This window comes from Neolamprologus multifasciatus, chromosome 6, assembly GCF_963576455.1.
Source record: "Neolamprologus multifasciatus chromosome 6, fNeoMul1.2, whole genome shotgun sequence".
Lineage (NCBI taxonomy): Eukaryota > Metazoa > Chordata > Actinopteri > Cichliformes > Cichlidae > Neolamprologus > Neolamprologus multifasciatus.
In genome coordinates, this window is record NC_140444.1 from 15,528,529 (window position 1) to 15,543,478 (window position 14,950).

At 37.0% G+C, this 14,950-nt stretch overlaps 2 protein-coding genes across 6 annotated transcripts in view; one reads left to right on the plus strand and one right to left on the minus strand.

Moving 5' to 3' along the window:
- The window catches only part of ntn1a (netrin 1a), a 58,231-nt gene extending 52,832 nt beyond the window's left edge, over window positions 1-5,399 (plus strand). For both annotated transcript variants that reach the window (XM_085162224.1, XM_085162225.1), the window contains one exon: window positions 2,056-5,399. In XM_085162224.1, the coding sequence (XP_085018350.1) occupies window positions 2,056-2,384 (329 nt within the window). In that variant the 3' untranslated portion in view covers window positions 2,385-5,399. The remainder of the gene's footprint in view (window positions 1-2,055) is intronic.
- stx8 (syntaxin 8) overlaps window positions 1-14,950 on the minus strand; it is a 65,237-nt gene that overhangs the window by 18,600 nt on the left and 31,687 nt on the right. Inside the window, exons 8-9 of one of the 4 annotated variants that reach the window (XM_085162226.1) lie at window positions 14,297-14,491; window positions 4,964-6,412 (exon numbers count right to left, since the gene is read on the minus strand). The exons of 1 other annotated variant lie outside the window; for it this stretch is intronic. In XM_085162226.1, coding sequence (XP_085018352.1) covers window positions 14,301-14,491 — 191 coding nt within the window. In that variant the 3' untranslated portion in view covers window positions 4,964-6,412; window positions 14,297-14,300. Of the gene's footprint in view, window positions 1-4,963; window positions 6,413-7,780; window positions 10,736-10,767; window positions 14,492-14,950 lie in introns of those variants that run through there. 2 more of the 4 variants (XR_014874491.1, XM_085162228.1) reach the window with 2 other exon arrangements.

The window sequence follows — 14,950 nt, forward strand, 5'->3', positions numbered from 1 at the left end:
TTCAGCTCCATAAGTGCTGAAGGTGACCTTGTGACAAGATGGTTCATTCCGAAACTGGTCTCATAAGTACAGGGGGAAGAGATCGGTTCAATAAAATGCATATTGATACATGCTCTCTTTCCTCCTCTTCTTCACTCTCACTTTCCCTCACTCCTCCTCTCACAGGACAGGATCGGTACATTAATCATGTGATATAACTGAGTATCTTTCCAGCTAACGTCTTTAATGGCCCTACCCTGTCTCCTAATCACATTACAAATCACGCTGCTGTGTCAGTAAATGGACATAATGCATACTGGGCTTCATCTGATAGCATGACCAGGTATAGAGAAAAAATCTAAACTGTGAGATTTAGAGAATTATGTTACCAATTTTTACTTTACCGGGATTAATAGCACATTGGTGTCAATTTAAACGTGTCTCTTACCTCCTTTTATCAATTCAGTACTTGCTTTTCAATCAATTTCAGTTGATTTGTCACCATTCAGATTTGTACGCATCATATTTGACCTTCTTTAAAGAATTAAAACTGCGTTTCTGCAACCTATTCAATGTCTTATTAGTCTGATATGCACTTTTAGTCACAATGTAAAGCCCTTTTGAAAATAAAAAATAAAAAATGATCAAATATTTCCTTGGTGAGGCAATGCAAGAATGCTGTAATGCACTCAAATGCCAAGATTTCCTCTGCTGCAATAACGCAAATCAACAAAACCTTCTTAAATCTAAAACACTTGGGGATACTGAGGTTTGATCTTCCAGCCTTGGAAATGTCAGAGCTCTGGATTTTGTGACATAATCCCTAATGTGCATCATGGGCTTACCCTTTCCCCCTTTTGTGACATCATTACTCTTTGGTAAGATTGATATAGGAAACTGAAACAAAATCCAGGCCTTCATTAAAATAATAAAAATGTCTGCATATCTCATGCAAGCAGGAGATTAGCTCAATAAATATCCAGTGACATAGTGATTTGACCAAAACAATCTGTAGACTAAATTGTTTAAGCAAAAACTTTGGCTTGGAAGGACTGTTAAATTTAGAAGGTAAAGCCACAGTTTTCAGTGTTTTTGGAATGCTAGCTGCATAGCTGTAGGGAAGGCAATGCCAGTCGGTCTACCGCAATGTCTCTTAGTGAAAAATCTGCTGGATGATTTGCTTTAAAGAAAAATTTACAGACCTTTATTGTTCCCAGTAAAACATGCAAGTCTCTTATTGCTGGCCTACTGTCGTCATGGACTTTGAGCTTGTCAGTCAACCTCTGATTTGTAAATCTTAGCATGCATTGGACAGCAGGAACCAAACGTCCAAATCGATGTCTTAAAATAATACACAAGATTAACCTGGCATGTTTTTTGATGGGAGGAGAAACCGAGGAGCTCCTAGAGAAAACTTAAAAACATAAAAATTCCAAACAGAAAGAACCTGTCTGGGTTTGACCCGATCTCTGAAGGCAGAGATCTTTATATACTTGAAAAATCATCATAACTCACTACCACTTACAACAAATTCGTAACTGGCTTGCTTTGTTACAAATGCAAAAACTGTGGCAATGATACAGCATATTTAGTTAAGTTTGAAATGCAGATTTTTATACCCAACTGCTTACCTGAAGCTACCTTTAGGCTAGTATTAGCTTAATTCAGTGTGTCCACTTAGCATGCAGTCACCTTAAAAACAGACTACCTCTTGTAAAATGTCAAATTAAATGTACTTGAATGCATAAACTTGATATATGTATGTAACTGTAAAAGTGTTAAAAGAACTTTTAGTCTATCCAAACACACCTGAGAAAAATCGCAGTAGCAAAGGTGCAATGCAGAAACCGAATGTGGTATCTACATGCTTGTATCTGTGATGAAAATGATATACTCAATTATAGTATATAGCCTCAAAAACTAGCGTGCCCAGTTACAACCTCACAGAACTCTGCTGCAGACTTTTAGCCTTACAGAGAAACTAAACTTTACCAGTCACACGCTTTTGCATGTTTGTTGAATCCAGTAAAAGGAAATCATGTGTCACGTCTTTTGCTTCCCAACTTTTCTTTGCAGCTGTCCAAGTGCACATCCTGAAAGCGGACAAATCCGGTGAGTGGTGGAAATTTACTGTCAACATCATCTCCGTCTACAAGCAGGGAGAGAGCCGCATCCGCCGTGGGGACCAGTTTCTCTGGGTCCGTGCCAAAGACGTGGCTTGCAAGTGTCCAAAGATCAAGCCTGGGAAGAAGTACTTGCTGCTGGGAAATGATGAGGACTCCCCTGGCCAGGGTGGAGTAGTGGCAGATAAAGGTAGCCTGGTTATTCAGTGGAGAGACACATGGGCGCGCAGGCTCAGGAAGTTCCAGCAGCGCGAGAAGAAAGGCAAGTGCAAGAAGCCATAAGCAGGATGAGACGGAGACGATTCTGAAGAGGGAGATGATTTCAAGAAAAAAAGCTGAGCTGGCAAATATTAATAAATAAATAAATAAATAAATAAATAAAAAGAATGGAAGAGTGACAGACAGAGGACCATGGACAGAAAAGAGACTGTTTATGTCGCTGCTTTTTTGTGTAGAAGCATGAAGAGAATTATTTAGGATGATATGTTTTTTTCAGTCGAACTTTTGTTGAAGGAGCTCACCTGGCAGATTTGGTTTATTTTACTTTGAGATTCCTTTCTCTTGTGGATTTGCACCTATTACCAGTATATATCATTATTTGTTTTGTTCTCATTATCCCAATATGAAATCCTTATATTTTATGTTTGAATTTTATGGACATTTTCCGCTGTTGCAAAAATGACAGAAAGCCACTTACCTACCGCTGCAACTTTGCCTCTGCATGTTGTTTTGGAAAATTGTATTATTCGCTAAGAAGTGAGCTTGTTTCAACAAAAGATTTCACTGTTGAGTGGCAATTGAGGAAGTGATATGTAGTTCCTTTATTGAGATTTGTGCCATAAATGCTATTGTTTCTAAGCCACCGAAATGCATACATTTAGCTGTGAAAGACTTGCCATTCCTTTCCTGTCTGAATTTAGTTATATCATGCAATTCAAGCAACACTAAATTGCATGTCTTACATTTTCATCTGTCAGGACTTTTACAGTTTTACAACATGCAAGTGACAGAAAAGAATCTATGACAGTATTGACTTTCATTTTCAATCTAATCAATCCTGAGCGTCCTTGTTACTTCAATCAGTGCCCCTCAAATTCCACAGTTAAGCATTTGCCTAAACCTGCATGTAAGATTGTAATGTTCACTAAATAGTGCTGCTTGTGGTACTGTACTAATGTTACATTTCTGAGGGAAAAAAAACATTTAAATCACTGATTTTACCTTTAGTAGTTACAGTAACTGTGATATACTTTGTCTCACAAAAAAATAGAAGCTTTAACAAGTGACTTGGGAATAAGAAGCCAGCTACATTTTATTGATAACCTCTTTACAAAAATGTTCATAAAAACCTGAGTTGTTCCTAATAGACATTAATAAGAAACTACCCTCAACCGCTTCCTTCCTGTCATGAGGCGTCACCGCAGTGGGTAGCTTTGGAGGTTTGATTCGGTTTTATGCCGAAAGCCCTGCCTAACGCAACCCCAAAGGGCATTTGGGATGTGAAATCTTGTTTGTTGGTTTTTTTTCCTTTCATCAGCAATGCTTGCTCTGCCACAAATGATCAGAACTGTGAAAGTTACCCAATGTCTGTTGTTGTGTAAAATGGATGCAATGTTAAAATTGTGCGGGTGAAAGTGCAGCACTGCAGCTGCTGGTACTGCATGTTCTCAGAGGATACTGACAAAGACAAATAGTATGACGCAAGTGCAACAATGCAAATATTTATATGATTTACCTCTTCAGACATGTGTTCTTTTAAACCAACTTATGGAAAGCTCGCCACAGTATGTCAAAATCTTCTACAATGGGTATGAGTAGGACAAAGGGAGAAAAATGTTGCAACCGACCCCCTGCCTGTTACTACCACTAAATCTGAAAAGATGATCTGAAAGATATTCAGGTTGCAGAAAGCACAGAGTGGATACAATGAAACAATAAATTTCTTACCTTACGTGGCAGAGAAAATAATCCCTATAGTGATGAAAAACTGAAGCTTATTGCGCCTTAAGAAAGTGCTCAACACGCTTACCTAAATGTACTTTCAGAATCCACCTCACAGCTTGTATTCGTCTGTAGTACTTCCTGCAGTATGGTGGGATTGCATATAAACCCATTTACAGGGCACACTCTTTTGCAAACACAATGCACGACTGTACACTCAGTAAAAGAAATCAGTAAGAAAATGCCTGCCATGTTAATTCTCTTCATGTCAATACTTGCAAAGGGACAAATGGGGTGCATTACAATAACTTGTCGCTGCTTGATTCAAACCACTTTGTTTGTGTGCAGTTCAGTTTGGATTTCTCCAAGGAATGCATGGATAAAAATGCTCAGGTTTGTAAAAAGCCCAAAGTGTATTTGATTTATCATGAACTTTTTATCTTTTGAGGCCAAATCACAATACCGTGAGCACTATGTTTGTGAGACAATAAAACATGTTAAATGGGCGATTGTTGTCTCACAAAAGTTACATTTACTTTCTAACGCTCAAGTGAGTGTAAAGAGGGATAGACAAGAAACTTTCAAACTTTCATAAAAAGGAGATAAAGATATGATACCACTATCTTGGAAACATCTTCAATTTTGTAATTTTACTTATAGTAAAAATCCTAGATGACAAATTGAGCATATTGAACTGTGATACAGAAAATGACTGTACTAGTCAATATTGACATTTTTTTTTATTGTTCAATCAGTTTAATATTTGTTATTGATACCCAACATGCTGCTACATGATGGCGGCTTCTTGAATTCTCCAAAACTGATAATCACAATATTCTGACATATACACAACATTTTTGCACGGTACTGCATTTCATTGTTAAACCAACAATTTTATGTGTCAAGTTCTTTTTTTAAAAAAAAAACTATTTTTATTTGGCACAGTGTAATCCAAAATGACACGACTCTGGTCTCCATAGCTTCTAGCTGTAACTTTGACATCCGTCTCCTGAGCAATGGTTTGACAAGCTTCCAGATGAAACGCTACACACATACACGTCAAAGCATTGCTTTGTGTTCATACTATGAATTGTAAATGTTGTTTTCACCATTGCAAAGTCGTTTGCAATGTTTTACAATGCCTACTAATATATTATGGTTATTATATATGAATATATTTAATGACACAAGACATTGTGGATTTTATTGTCTTTTTTTTTTCTTTTTTTTTTACTTGTTTGTGGTTATTTAGATCGTTGTTATTAAAAGAAGGAAATAATAACTACTGAACACACCAACCTGGTAGAACTAAATTCAGATTTTCAGAATAAATAAACTCTTGTTACATTGAAAAAATCCTTTGCCTCTGTTGCTTTTTTTTTTTTTTTTAATTGTAAGTCTACAGAATTTAATGTATTCAGTTTATCCCTGTATAAATGTAGTAGGGGGGAAAATTACACAATGGAATGAATTAAAGTAGTACTAGTGTGTTAAAACTTTGCCAAAGGTCCACACTACCTAAAGATCATGTTACAAAACACTTCAGAGTGAGCCGTGAGCGTAAACACAGACAGGAGTCCAGGCACTATAAAATGGAAATGTCATTTATTAGAAATTACAAGCTGAATTGATTTACAGGGAAGGAAAAGAGCCATGTTAGTAACACAGCCGAGCTGTTTATTTTGGCTATGAGCTATTCTATAAACATTACAAAATCCAAACAAAATGATAACATTACAGCTGCTACAGTAATAAATGGGTAAATATAAGTGAGTGTGAATATTGCAAAGCTTGCGGAATTACTGTATCCAGTGCAAACCTCAGCCCAACCACAGACAGGCTTATGAAAGAAAAGTCCCCGTTGCCTGCGGGAGGTCCTACTGTTAGGTCAACATTCCCACAGTTCAGGCAGTAAAATAAACCTTTTTCAAAATGCTTACAAATCTGCAAATTTAAGAGTTTGATGATTTACTAATTTATTAGTAAGACATTTGAATATCTATTAAACAATTTACACCCACCAAAAAAAGAAAGTAAATGTCTTTTGAAGGGTTACATATACCCTTAAACCCAAGAGTGACATACTGAATAAAAACATTTTTTTTGTCTGTGGGGTTAAAGTCTTTTTTTCCCCACTTCTCCTTTATTAGATAGCCCAAAATGACCTGTGTCTTAATGTGAAGAACAAGTATGATAAATCTGCTTAAATGAGGGTCTGTCTGTTTGATGTCAGTGCTGATTAAATTCTGCTCCAGACTTTCATTGTTGCTGTCCGACACGGGTCCATGATCACCGCTGTCTTCATCACACAGGCCACGCAGCAATCACTATAATGGCTATAAGAAGTAGTACGATCACTACCAGCATCCCTGAGCAGAAGGAAGGAGTGAAAAAAAGACATGTTAGAGCAATTGGAGGGAAAAGGACATCAGACTACAGGGTTCATTAAGTAATTTCTCACACACACACAAAAATGAAAATCTGGATGCTTTTTCTCGCCTAACACAGTGGGAAAACACTTCTGAAGAAGACAGGTTGCTGTGTGAATAAGAACAGAATGCAATCAGATGGAAATCACTTAATCTATAACATGCTATAATGGCCAGAGAGCAGGTGATTTACTTGAATAATATATATTTTTTTGCCTTGAGAAACTTGGGTTGCTTCTGCAGTATGCTTTAGAATATCATCCATTTGGACTGTGAATCGCAGTGTGATCAGTTTTGCAGGATTTGGCTGAATCAGAGTGTAGCCCTGCACACTTCAGAATTGATCCGGCTTCTTCCACCAGCAGTCACATCATCAATAAACACTAGTGGCCCCGTTCCACTGGCAGCAGTACATGCCCATGCCATGACACTGCGTCCACCTTGTTTAACAAATGATGTTGTATGCTTTGGATCATGAGCAATTCTTTTCCTTCTCCATGCTCCATTCTCTTCAGTACAACTTAATCTTGGTTTCATGTGATCAAGACGATCACTTTCTATGCTTTTGGTGTTGCTGAGCTCTTCAGTGAACTCGCTGGCTGTTGATTTGGTGACTTGTAAAATTTTTGATGTCCTTCTATTAAGTTTTTTTTTTTCCTTTTCAGCCTAATGTTGGCCTCATTCGCTGACATTTGGGGCTCACATTTAAAATTACATATAAAAACTATTAAATATAAATTCAACATTTTAAATCAACTTTAGATATTAATGTCTGCTTCATCTGTCATGAAACAGCAAATAAACAGACCTCATCTTGCCACAAAACTGCTTGCCAGTCAATTGTCCAGTTTGGAGTCTTTGAAATTGGGAAACCGTGTATAAAAATGTCTGTAATGTAAATGTTTTGTGAAACCTGTGAAATGTGTTTGTGTGTATATATATATATATATATGTATATATATATATATATATATGTATATGTATATATATATATATATATATATATATATATATATATATATATATATATATATATATGTATATATATATATATATATATATATATATATATATGTGTGTGTGTGTGTGTGTGTGTGTGTGTGTGTGTGTGTGTGTGTGTGTGTGTGTGTGTGTATATATATATATATGTGTGTATATATATATATATATATATATATATATATATATATATATATATATATATATATATATATATATGTATGTATATATATATATATATATATATATATATGTATATATATATATGTATATGTATATATATATATATATATATATATATATATATATATATATATATATATATATATATATATAATTTCAACTTTAAAGTTAAAAAGTCAAATGTCAAGCAGCTGAGAAACTCCAAACCTGATTTGAGACAGACCCAGAGGGAAGGAGGGGAATTCATCAGACACAAGGGAATACACTTGGAAGAGGTAAGAAGCCTACATACCTCACTACTAATTTTCAAAGTCCTTGATCTAACACAAGTTCCAAGTGCGTATGCCCTTGTAGCATATAACCATTCTTCTCTTGATGACTTAATGCAATTTACATGCGTTCAATGGCCACAAAAGCTTTATTGCCATAGATCGCACACTGTGATAGGCATGTGTTTCTGATTCTGTTTGAAGAGGGTAATCATTGTTTTTCTCCGATACTATGGCAGCAGAGAAAAAAATGTGCAAAAGCTCACTCACACTTCATCAAAGTGTTTTGCCCTCGGAACCTCAAAAAATTACAGTTTTTTTTTTATTATTATTATTAAAGCCACCGCCCTAGAGAAAGGAAAAGAAAAAAAATAACATGTAAAATCCACTACAGGTAGATATTTTATCCTCTAAGTAAAACAGAATCACAGTAAAGGCTTTAGGAATATTTTAAATAATTTTGGTGGATAAATGGATCTATCTTTTTAACCACTGCCATAAATACTTGTGTATTGTAGAGTATTTACTGCAACAATTAACATAACTAAAGTAGTCCAGCTCAAATTCCCTTTTTCATATACCAGTTTGTTAATTTTGACACTGCCACCTAGAGAATGAGATGATAAAAGTTGAACTTTATTCAGTGTTAACTAAAATTTGCAAATTGTAAAAGCTTGACTGAAACTTGCTGGGTCAGTATATGCTGGTAATATGTTATTTGTGGCATATTAAAAGCGGTGTCCAGCACAGAGAGCAATGAAATAGAAACGTTTTTCAACTTTGAACTAGTTGTTTCAGTTATGTCAGCCAGATTTAAGGGCTCTGTTTCCAAAATGATTCATAAATCTGAGACATTTCTGAATAATTAATTTTATATATATATGCTGATATACTGCAAATATACTTTGAACACTAAAATATCAACTTAACTCCTTATTTAAGTGAATAACAAATTCAGAATAGAATCAGCATGGAGTGTGAATTTCTAAAATCTATCAAATATGACACTTGAAATATGGCTATTGTGGTTTGCACGAGAGGTGTGTTTTAATCCAGGGAATGATGGTAACTGCTTGCCCTGGTTACTGTTTACATTTAACAATTCATTTTGATAATCAGGAATGAGAGAAGGCAGTCCACAGAGTTCCCGGTGGTAACTGTAAGGCCTTACACTATAAAGTATCTCCAGGTGGCTGTTGTTGTGATTTTGTGCTATATAAATAAACCTGAATGGAATTCAACTGGAGTGTTAGCGAGTGTAAGAGAGAAGTGATGGTGTGTGGTTTAGAGTACATTATGAGGATTTGATTGCCTTTAGGATATGCTGGTCTTTCCTTCTGTATATGTATATATCAGACCACAAACCATGGCACACGTTTAAAATTTGGAAAAGTTTTGCCAAAGTCAGATTCCCACACCATTCCCACTTCTTCTACAGTGACACAGGAATGAAGATTTAAAACAACTGCACATCTAGCTGGTCTGAGGGCTGTCAATACGTGGCCCCACTGACTTAAGTTGTCCATTGTTATTTAGCATGCGGCTGGTATTATCCCCAGCCCTTTCACTTTCGGTTTGCATTTCTCTCATTCTTTGGCTCTTGCCTTCTGCATTCCCCTCTGTGGCTTAATTGGTTGTCTTTCCCACGGGGAGAGAGACAGAGTGAGATATAAGCCATGCTGAACAAATTGCTTGTGGTGGTAGTGGTGGTTTGATGAAATGCAAGGCTGATGCTGGTTTCTTTGCCGGGATATATGAGACATGCCTGTACCATGTCCAGATGTCTTTATACCCCATTATCTTATTGCATCGTTCTTGTCATCCTTCTCCTTTGTTTTACTACTTATACTTATAGGCAGTTGTCACCTTATTTACATATGGGGAATTCTTTGAGCATAGCAGGTTTTTTATTGTATACAAAAGGAATGTGTTCCTACATAGATTCACAGGATATTCATGCTAAGAGCCATCACTGGTTTAGTCAGGCCCTCTCCTCTTGATAACTTACACATGTGAGCATAATAAAATAGTCAAACCAGACACACATGCTCAAATACTTGTGATGACTCTTTAAAAGCTTCAAGCTTTAAGCAAATACACACATAAATTCGCAGCAATCATCTTTGTTTAGGTGTAAATGATAGGCCTGGTCTATATTAGATTCAGACATCAGAATTTCATTCAGTCTAGTCCAACATCTGTCAGCAACTCCATTTGACACCGCATAGCAACAACAGTAATAAGCCGTGCAACACACACATGTTACTGTGAAGCAAGACTCTCGCTTGTTCTTTCTAACTTTCTATCGTCACGTAGCCGCCAGTCATGAAGCCACATTAGGCATCCACAATGCCCCTCACCCTTCCCCTTGGACCATCGCTGTCTGCCTCAGTAACTAAATAACCTACTCTGACCCTCAGAGGGCCTCTAGAGGCTAATGACAATAATGGCGTTAACTTCCCAAATAGATTAGGGCTCTGCTGTCACATTGATGCTGAGGGAGATAGTTGGTGTCTGCTGATAGACTGACCACCCAGAAGTTTCGGAGGGCTTGGTCTGGGTTCAACCCATCTTAGCAATTTCCAGACATCAGTAAGACAACTTGCACAGAATACCAATAATTGGTGAGAGAAAGAGTGAAAGAGATGGCCCATAAACTGGTCTGGTCATTCCCCTGCCTTTGTACACAAAAAAGACAAAACAAAGGAGAAAATAAATTTTATGCTAACAAGATAAACATGAACCTACTTTTTAAAAACACAACTAAAGACACTTAATTGATTGTGGCTTTAGAAATATGTTGAAAATTTTCCTGACATTTAATTAAAACATATGGTGTCCAACTAAAATGTGGCTGCATTTTCGTCTACTACAGCATACGCAAATCTTTATCCATCTGTAAATTATATGTCGTGTGCACTTCTTTAAGCAGAAAATTGGAAACCCTAAAGAAGTTATACATTATATATATTTTCCAGATTTGTATTACTCTGTAAAGACTTTAAGCAACGTGAGGTGACTGCTTTGAACATGGGAAAATATATATCTTTAAAACCATGATAATTGCCAAACTTCTTACATTTATTTTAAGGACAGTAATATTTCTATAAAGTTTATTGAACCGTATCATGGTTCTAGGAGAGCTTATAGAACTGCCAGACTTAAGATTCATACTTGAGGAAGAATTAATGGAAATTAAAGTGCACCAAATTTTGAGGCAGTTATGTGAAAATGTTAACTTCTTGGTGACGCAAGTGGAAAATCAGGGGACCTCATAAATCAGAGTATACAATACAATGCTCATTAAGAGTGCCACAAATGTCTGTTTTAAATGCATGCTAGCATTCATTTTTGATAATGTTTATATGTTTTACAACATTTTAAAATGCAATTTATTTTTAAGGGTGTACCTAAAATATACATTTTTATGTGATATATCTGAGATTAATTGGTGCACTGCTTAGCTGGCAGATGAAGCTGCATGCATTGCAGTGTAATCTTGTGGTCTGAACACATGAACAAGGAGGAAACTGTGCTCCCTACACCCCTGTCAAATATGAAATATGAAAATGGTTTCAAATATTTACAGATATCTTGAGGCAAATTTACTTGAACTTGCCACTTACTGAGAAAAACCTCTGATGTGGAAACATCATTAACAGGATGTATACAGTAATTTAAAGCAAGTCTTTCATCAGCTATATAACACATATTTAACTGGGATCTCTGTCTGCCAACAGTATATCATGTTGGGGCGTTAAGAGGAACAAACCCTGCCATAAAATATCAAAAAACAGTTTTAATGTTATATTTATCTCCCACACTTTGTGTTTTTCTTGGTAACTCCTAACTTGCAATTATAGACAATGTTAAGCAAACACGCTCTTCTCAAAAGAGAGTCAAATTCTGTCTGTCATAAACCAACGTCTCAGGGAACCCCCTGAATCCCACAGGATTCAGGGGGTTCCCGCAAAGGTCCCGCAAAAGGACCGCAAAGGTCCTCTACAAATTTAAGATAAGCTCTGTTGGGAGGGTTATTCAAGTTGATGTTATCCAAGTTGATGTGCTCTAACTTACAGTAATGGCATTTCTGGCGTCATTTAGACTAATCTGCCACACATATTCAGGAAAACCTATGAGCTGTATTCCGTAAAAAAAAAAAAAAAAAAAAAGCCCAAAAAACAAACTGCAACTCCCCCTTTTTTGCAAGAATAATGCAAACTTCTCAAATGTTTATTGAAGGACTCTTGAAAACTCTTGCTTCCTGTTTGGGGTTGTTTTTTCATGTTATAGGAATCAAGACACCAGCCTCAAGGTACTGATGATGAAATAGAAACAACTGAAATTTTGAATCAAAAGAATTTATAAATGCAGTCAAAACAACCTGAATCTTGGGTGGATTGAAGCCTGCTTTGTGCAGGAATCTAATATGTTTCAGCAAAATGGATATTTCTCAACACTACAGGGCACTAGTTATGCACAGTGTGTTCCAGGAACCATGGTTTAGCAATATGTGGGCCCTTTTCAAACGTTCAGCAAAATTTTTTGGTATAGTGTTTTTTGTTTTGTATGTTTGCATGTATGCACAAAAAATTGCTATGCCCCTATCTTCAAAACTACCCTAATTTCCATTATGCTACGTTAACCTCCTAAGACCTGAACTCTTTCATTGCATGCATTTTTATTTTTTCTTTCCTATTTGGGCTGATTGGGACCTGATGAATTTAAAAACAAAGAATTAGCAGATTTTTTTTTCTTTACCTAAAATGAGATCCACATTTGAGGACATTCGTTTTAAACTTCAATAGAACAGTGGCAGTATAATGCCCTCGTAAGTGGATATCAGGCCCTTGTAGAGAAAAATTAAGTATTTTGGTCTAGACAACCCAAAATGTGATGTCCACATATGTGGACGCCAGGTCCTAGGAGGTTATGTATGCGTTTGGCTGTTCCAGCCAGACGTTCCTAACTTTACAAGGACTCAGCTAAGACATAACACCAAACACCGGTTTTGGATGAAAGGTGGTCTTAAAAATAAATAAAGCCTTAAAGCTGAGGAATTACAAACACACTGCCATGAAGAAAGAAGGAAAGCCCTCCAAACAATTTGTGGCATGTAGTACTTTCAGTTTTTTCTGTGCTTGACACAAAGACGAGTGTCAAACATGAAAAGACAAACAGGGGATGACAGAAAGGATTGAAAAGAAAAAAAAAAAGATTGAACAGAGGTGAGAGTGAAAAAGACCACACGGGAATTTTCCATTTGTCAAAACAAATCAGAAACACACAAATGCGCACACACACACACACACACACACACACCTGTTTCATCTGATCAACTGCTCATTAAGATCAAACTGAGCATCAGAATTTGGAACAAAGATGATTTAATGTGGCATGGTTATTGGTGCCAGATGGGCTGGTCTGAATATTTCGGAAACTCATGATCTACTGAGATTTTCATGGATGGCTAGGGTTTACAGAGAAGGGTCTGAAAAACAAATCCTATCCAGTGAGTGACAGTTCTCTGGTTGAAAAGGCCTTGTTGATGCCAGAGGTCAGAGAATATTGGCTAGACTGCTTCAAGCAGATAGGAGAGCAACAGTAGCTCAAATCATCACTCTAAAAGTATGCAAAAAAGCGTCTCTGATTGCAAAATGCATTAAACCTTGAAGCAGATGGCCAACAGCAGCAGAAGAGCACATCAGTGCCAGTCCTGAAACTAATTGCAAGAAACTGAGGCAATAATTTGTACTGGATCCCAAAATTAGACAACACTATATTGGAAAAATATTGTCTGGTGGAGTCTCGATTTCTGCTGCAATGTTCAGATGGTAATGTAAGAATTTGGCATAAACAGCATGAAAGCAACTGGCTCACTGCACTAGGAGGGCCTCCACAGTCACCATATCTAAATCCAGTAGAGATCCTTTGTGATGTGATGAAATGATATTCAAGTCATGAATGTGCTCCTGACAAATCTGCAGGAACTTTGTAATGGCATCATGTAAATATGGACCAAAATCTGAGAAAAATCTTTCTAGCACCTTGTTGAATCTACACCCAAAAAATTAAGGAAGCTTTAAATGCAAAAGGGGCTCCAATCCAGTACTAGGAAGCGAATGTATATGTATTTGCTCCATACAAACTTGCAGGTGATCATATACATGAATGGACACACAAACAAATGCACAAACAGCCCAGGAATACTCTTCTGCCTGTGAAGATCGAGGGACTTAGCAAAAAAACGTTCAACAAAAAGAGAAAAAGAGTCCTGATTCTAACACAATCTAAGCTCTGGGATCTTCAAACAAACTCACGCTCAGGCACCATGGGGACAAGACCAACAGAATGAAGCATTTGGGGGGCTGACCTTCCTATTGCCTGCTCTGTTCCTGGCTGTGAGGTCTCCGTGCACAACAATGCAGTCTTTGCCATAGCAATGCGGTCTGGCATTTCACAGGGCCTACTGAGCCAGCCTCACTCACTGCCACATTCCATAGGCTGGCTTTAGAGCCAGTTAACACACATCTCGTGGCAGCTGTTTCCCTCTGAAAAGCGGGACCCTCTGAAAAGAGTGAAGCAGTCTTTTTGTACACAATAAAACAAAAGTTACACAAACCAAAGCAGATCAGTGATAATACTAAAGAAGGGTCATACATTCACAAAACTTCTAAGGAAAGAGGTCAACTCTGTAAATGTGAAGTTGAGACAACAGTGGCTGATGACACGGCCAACCCTCAGTGGATATTTGATGATTCCTCAAAGGACTTGCATGAGAGACCCTTAAAGCCAGGACACTGTTAGCAGGCGTGACAGACAAAACCAGTCCACCCACCATTCATTCACAACATGCTCTGTACTGAGAGGGGTTATTGCCATCAGCATCATTGTTTTTCAGCTCCATTAAACACTATTCTGGAAAATAAGGAAAAAGCAGCAGTAACACCAACGCTGCTGAAATGGCTTAATGGTGAAGATAGCTTTGTAAAGCCAAAAGATCACAAGAAGCTTAGCTTGCAAAATG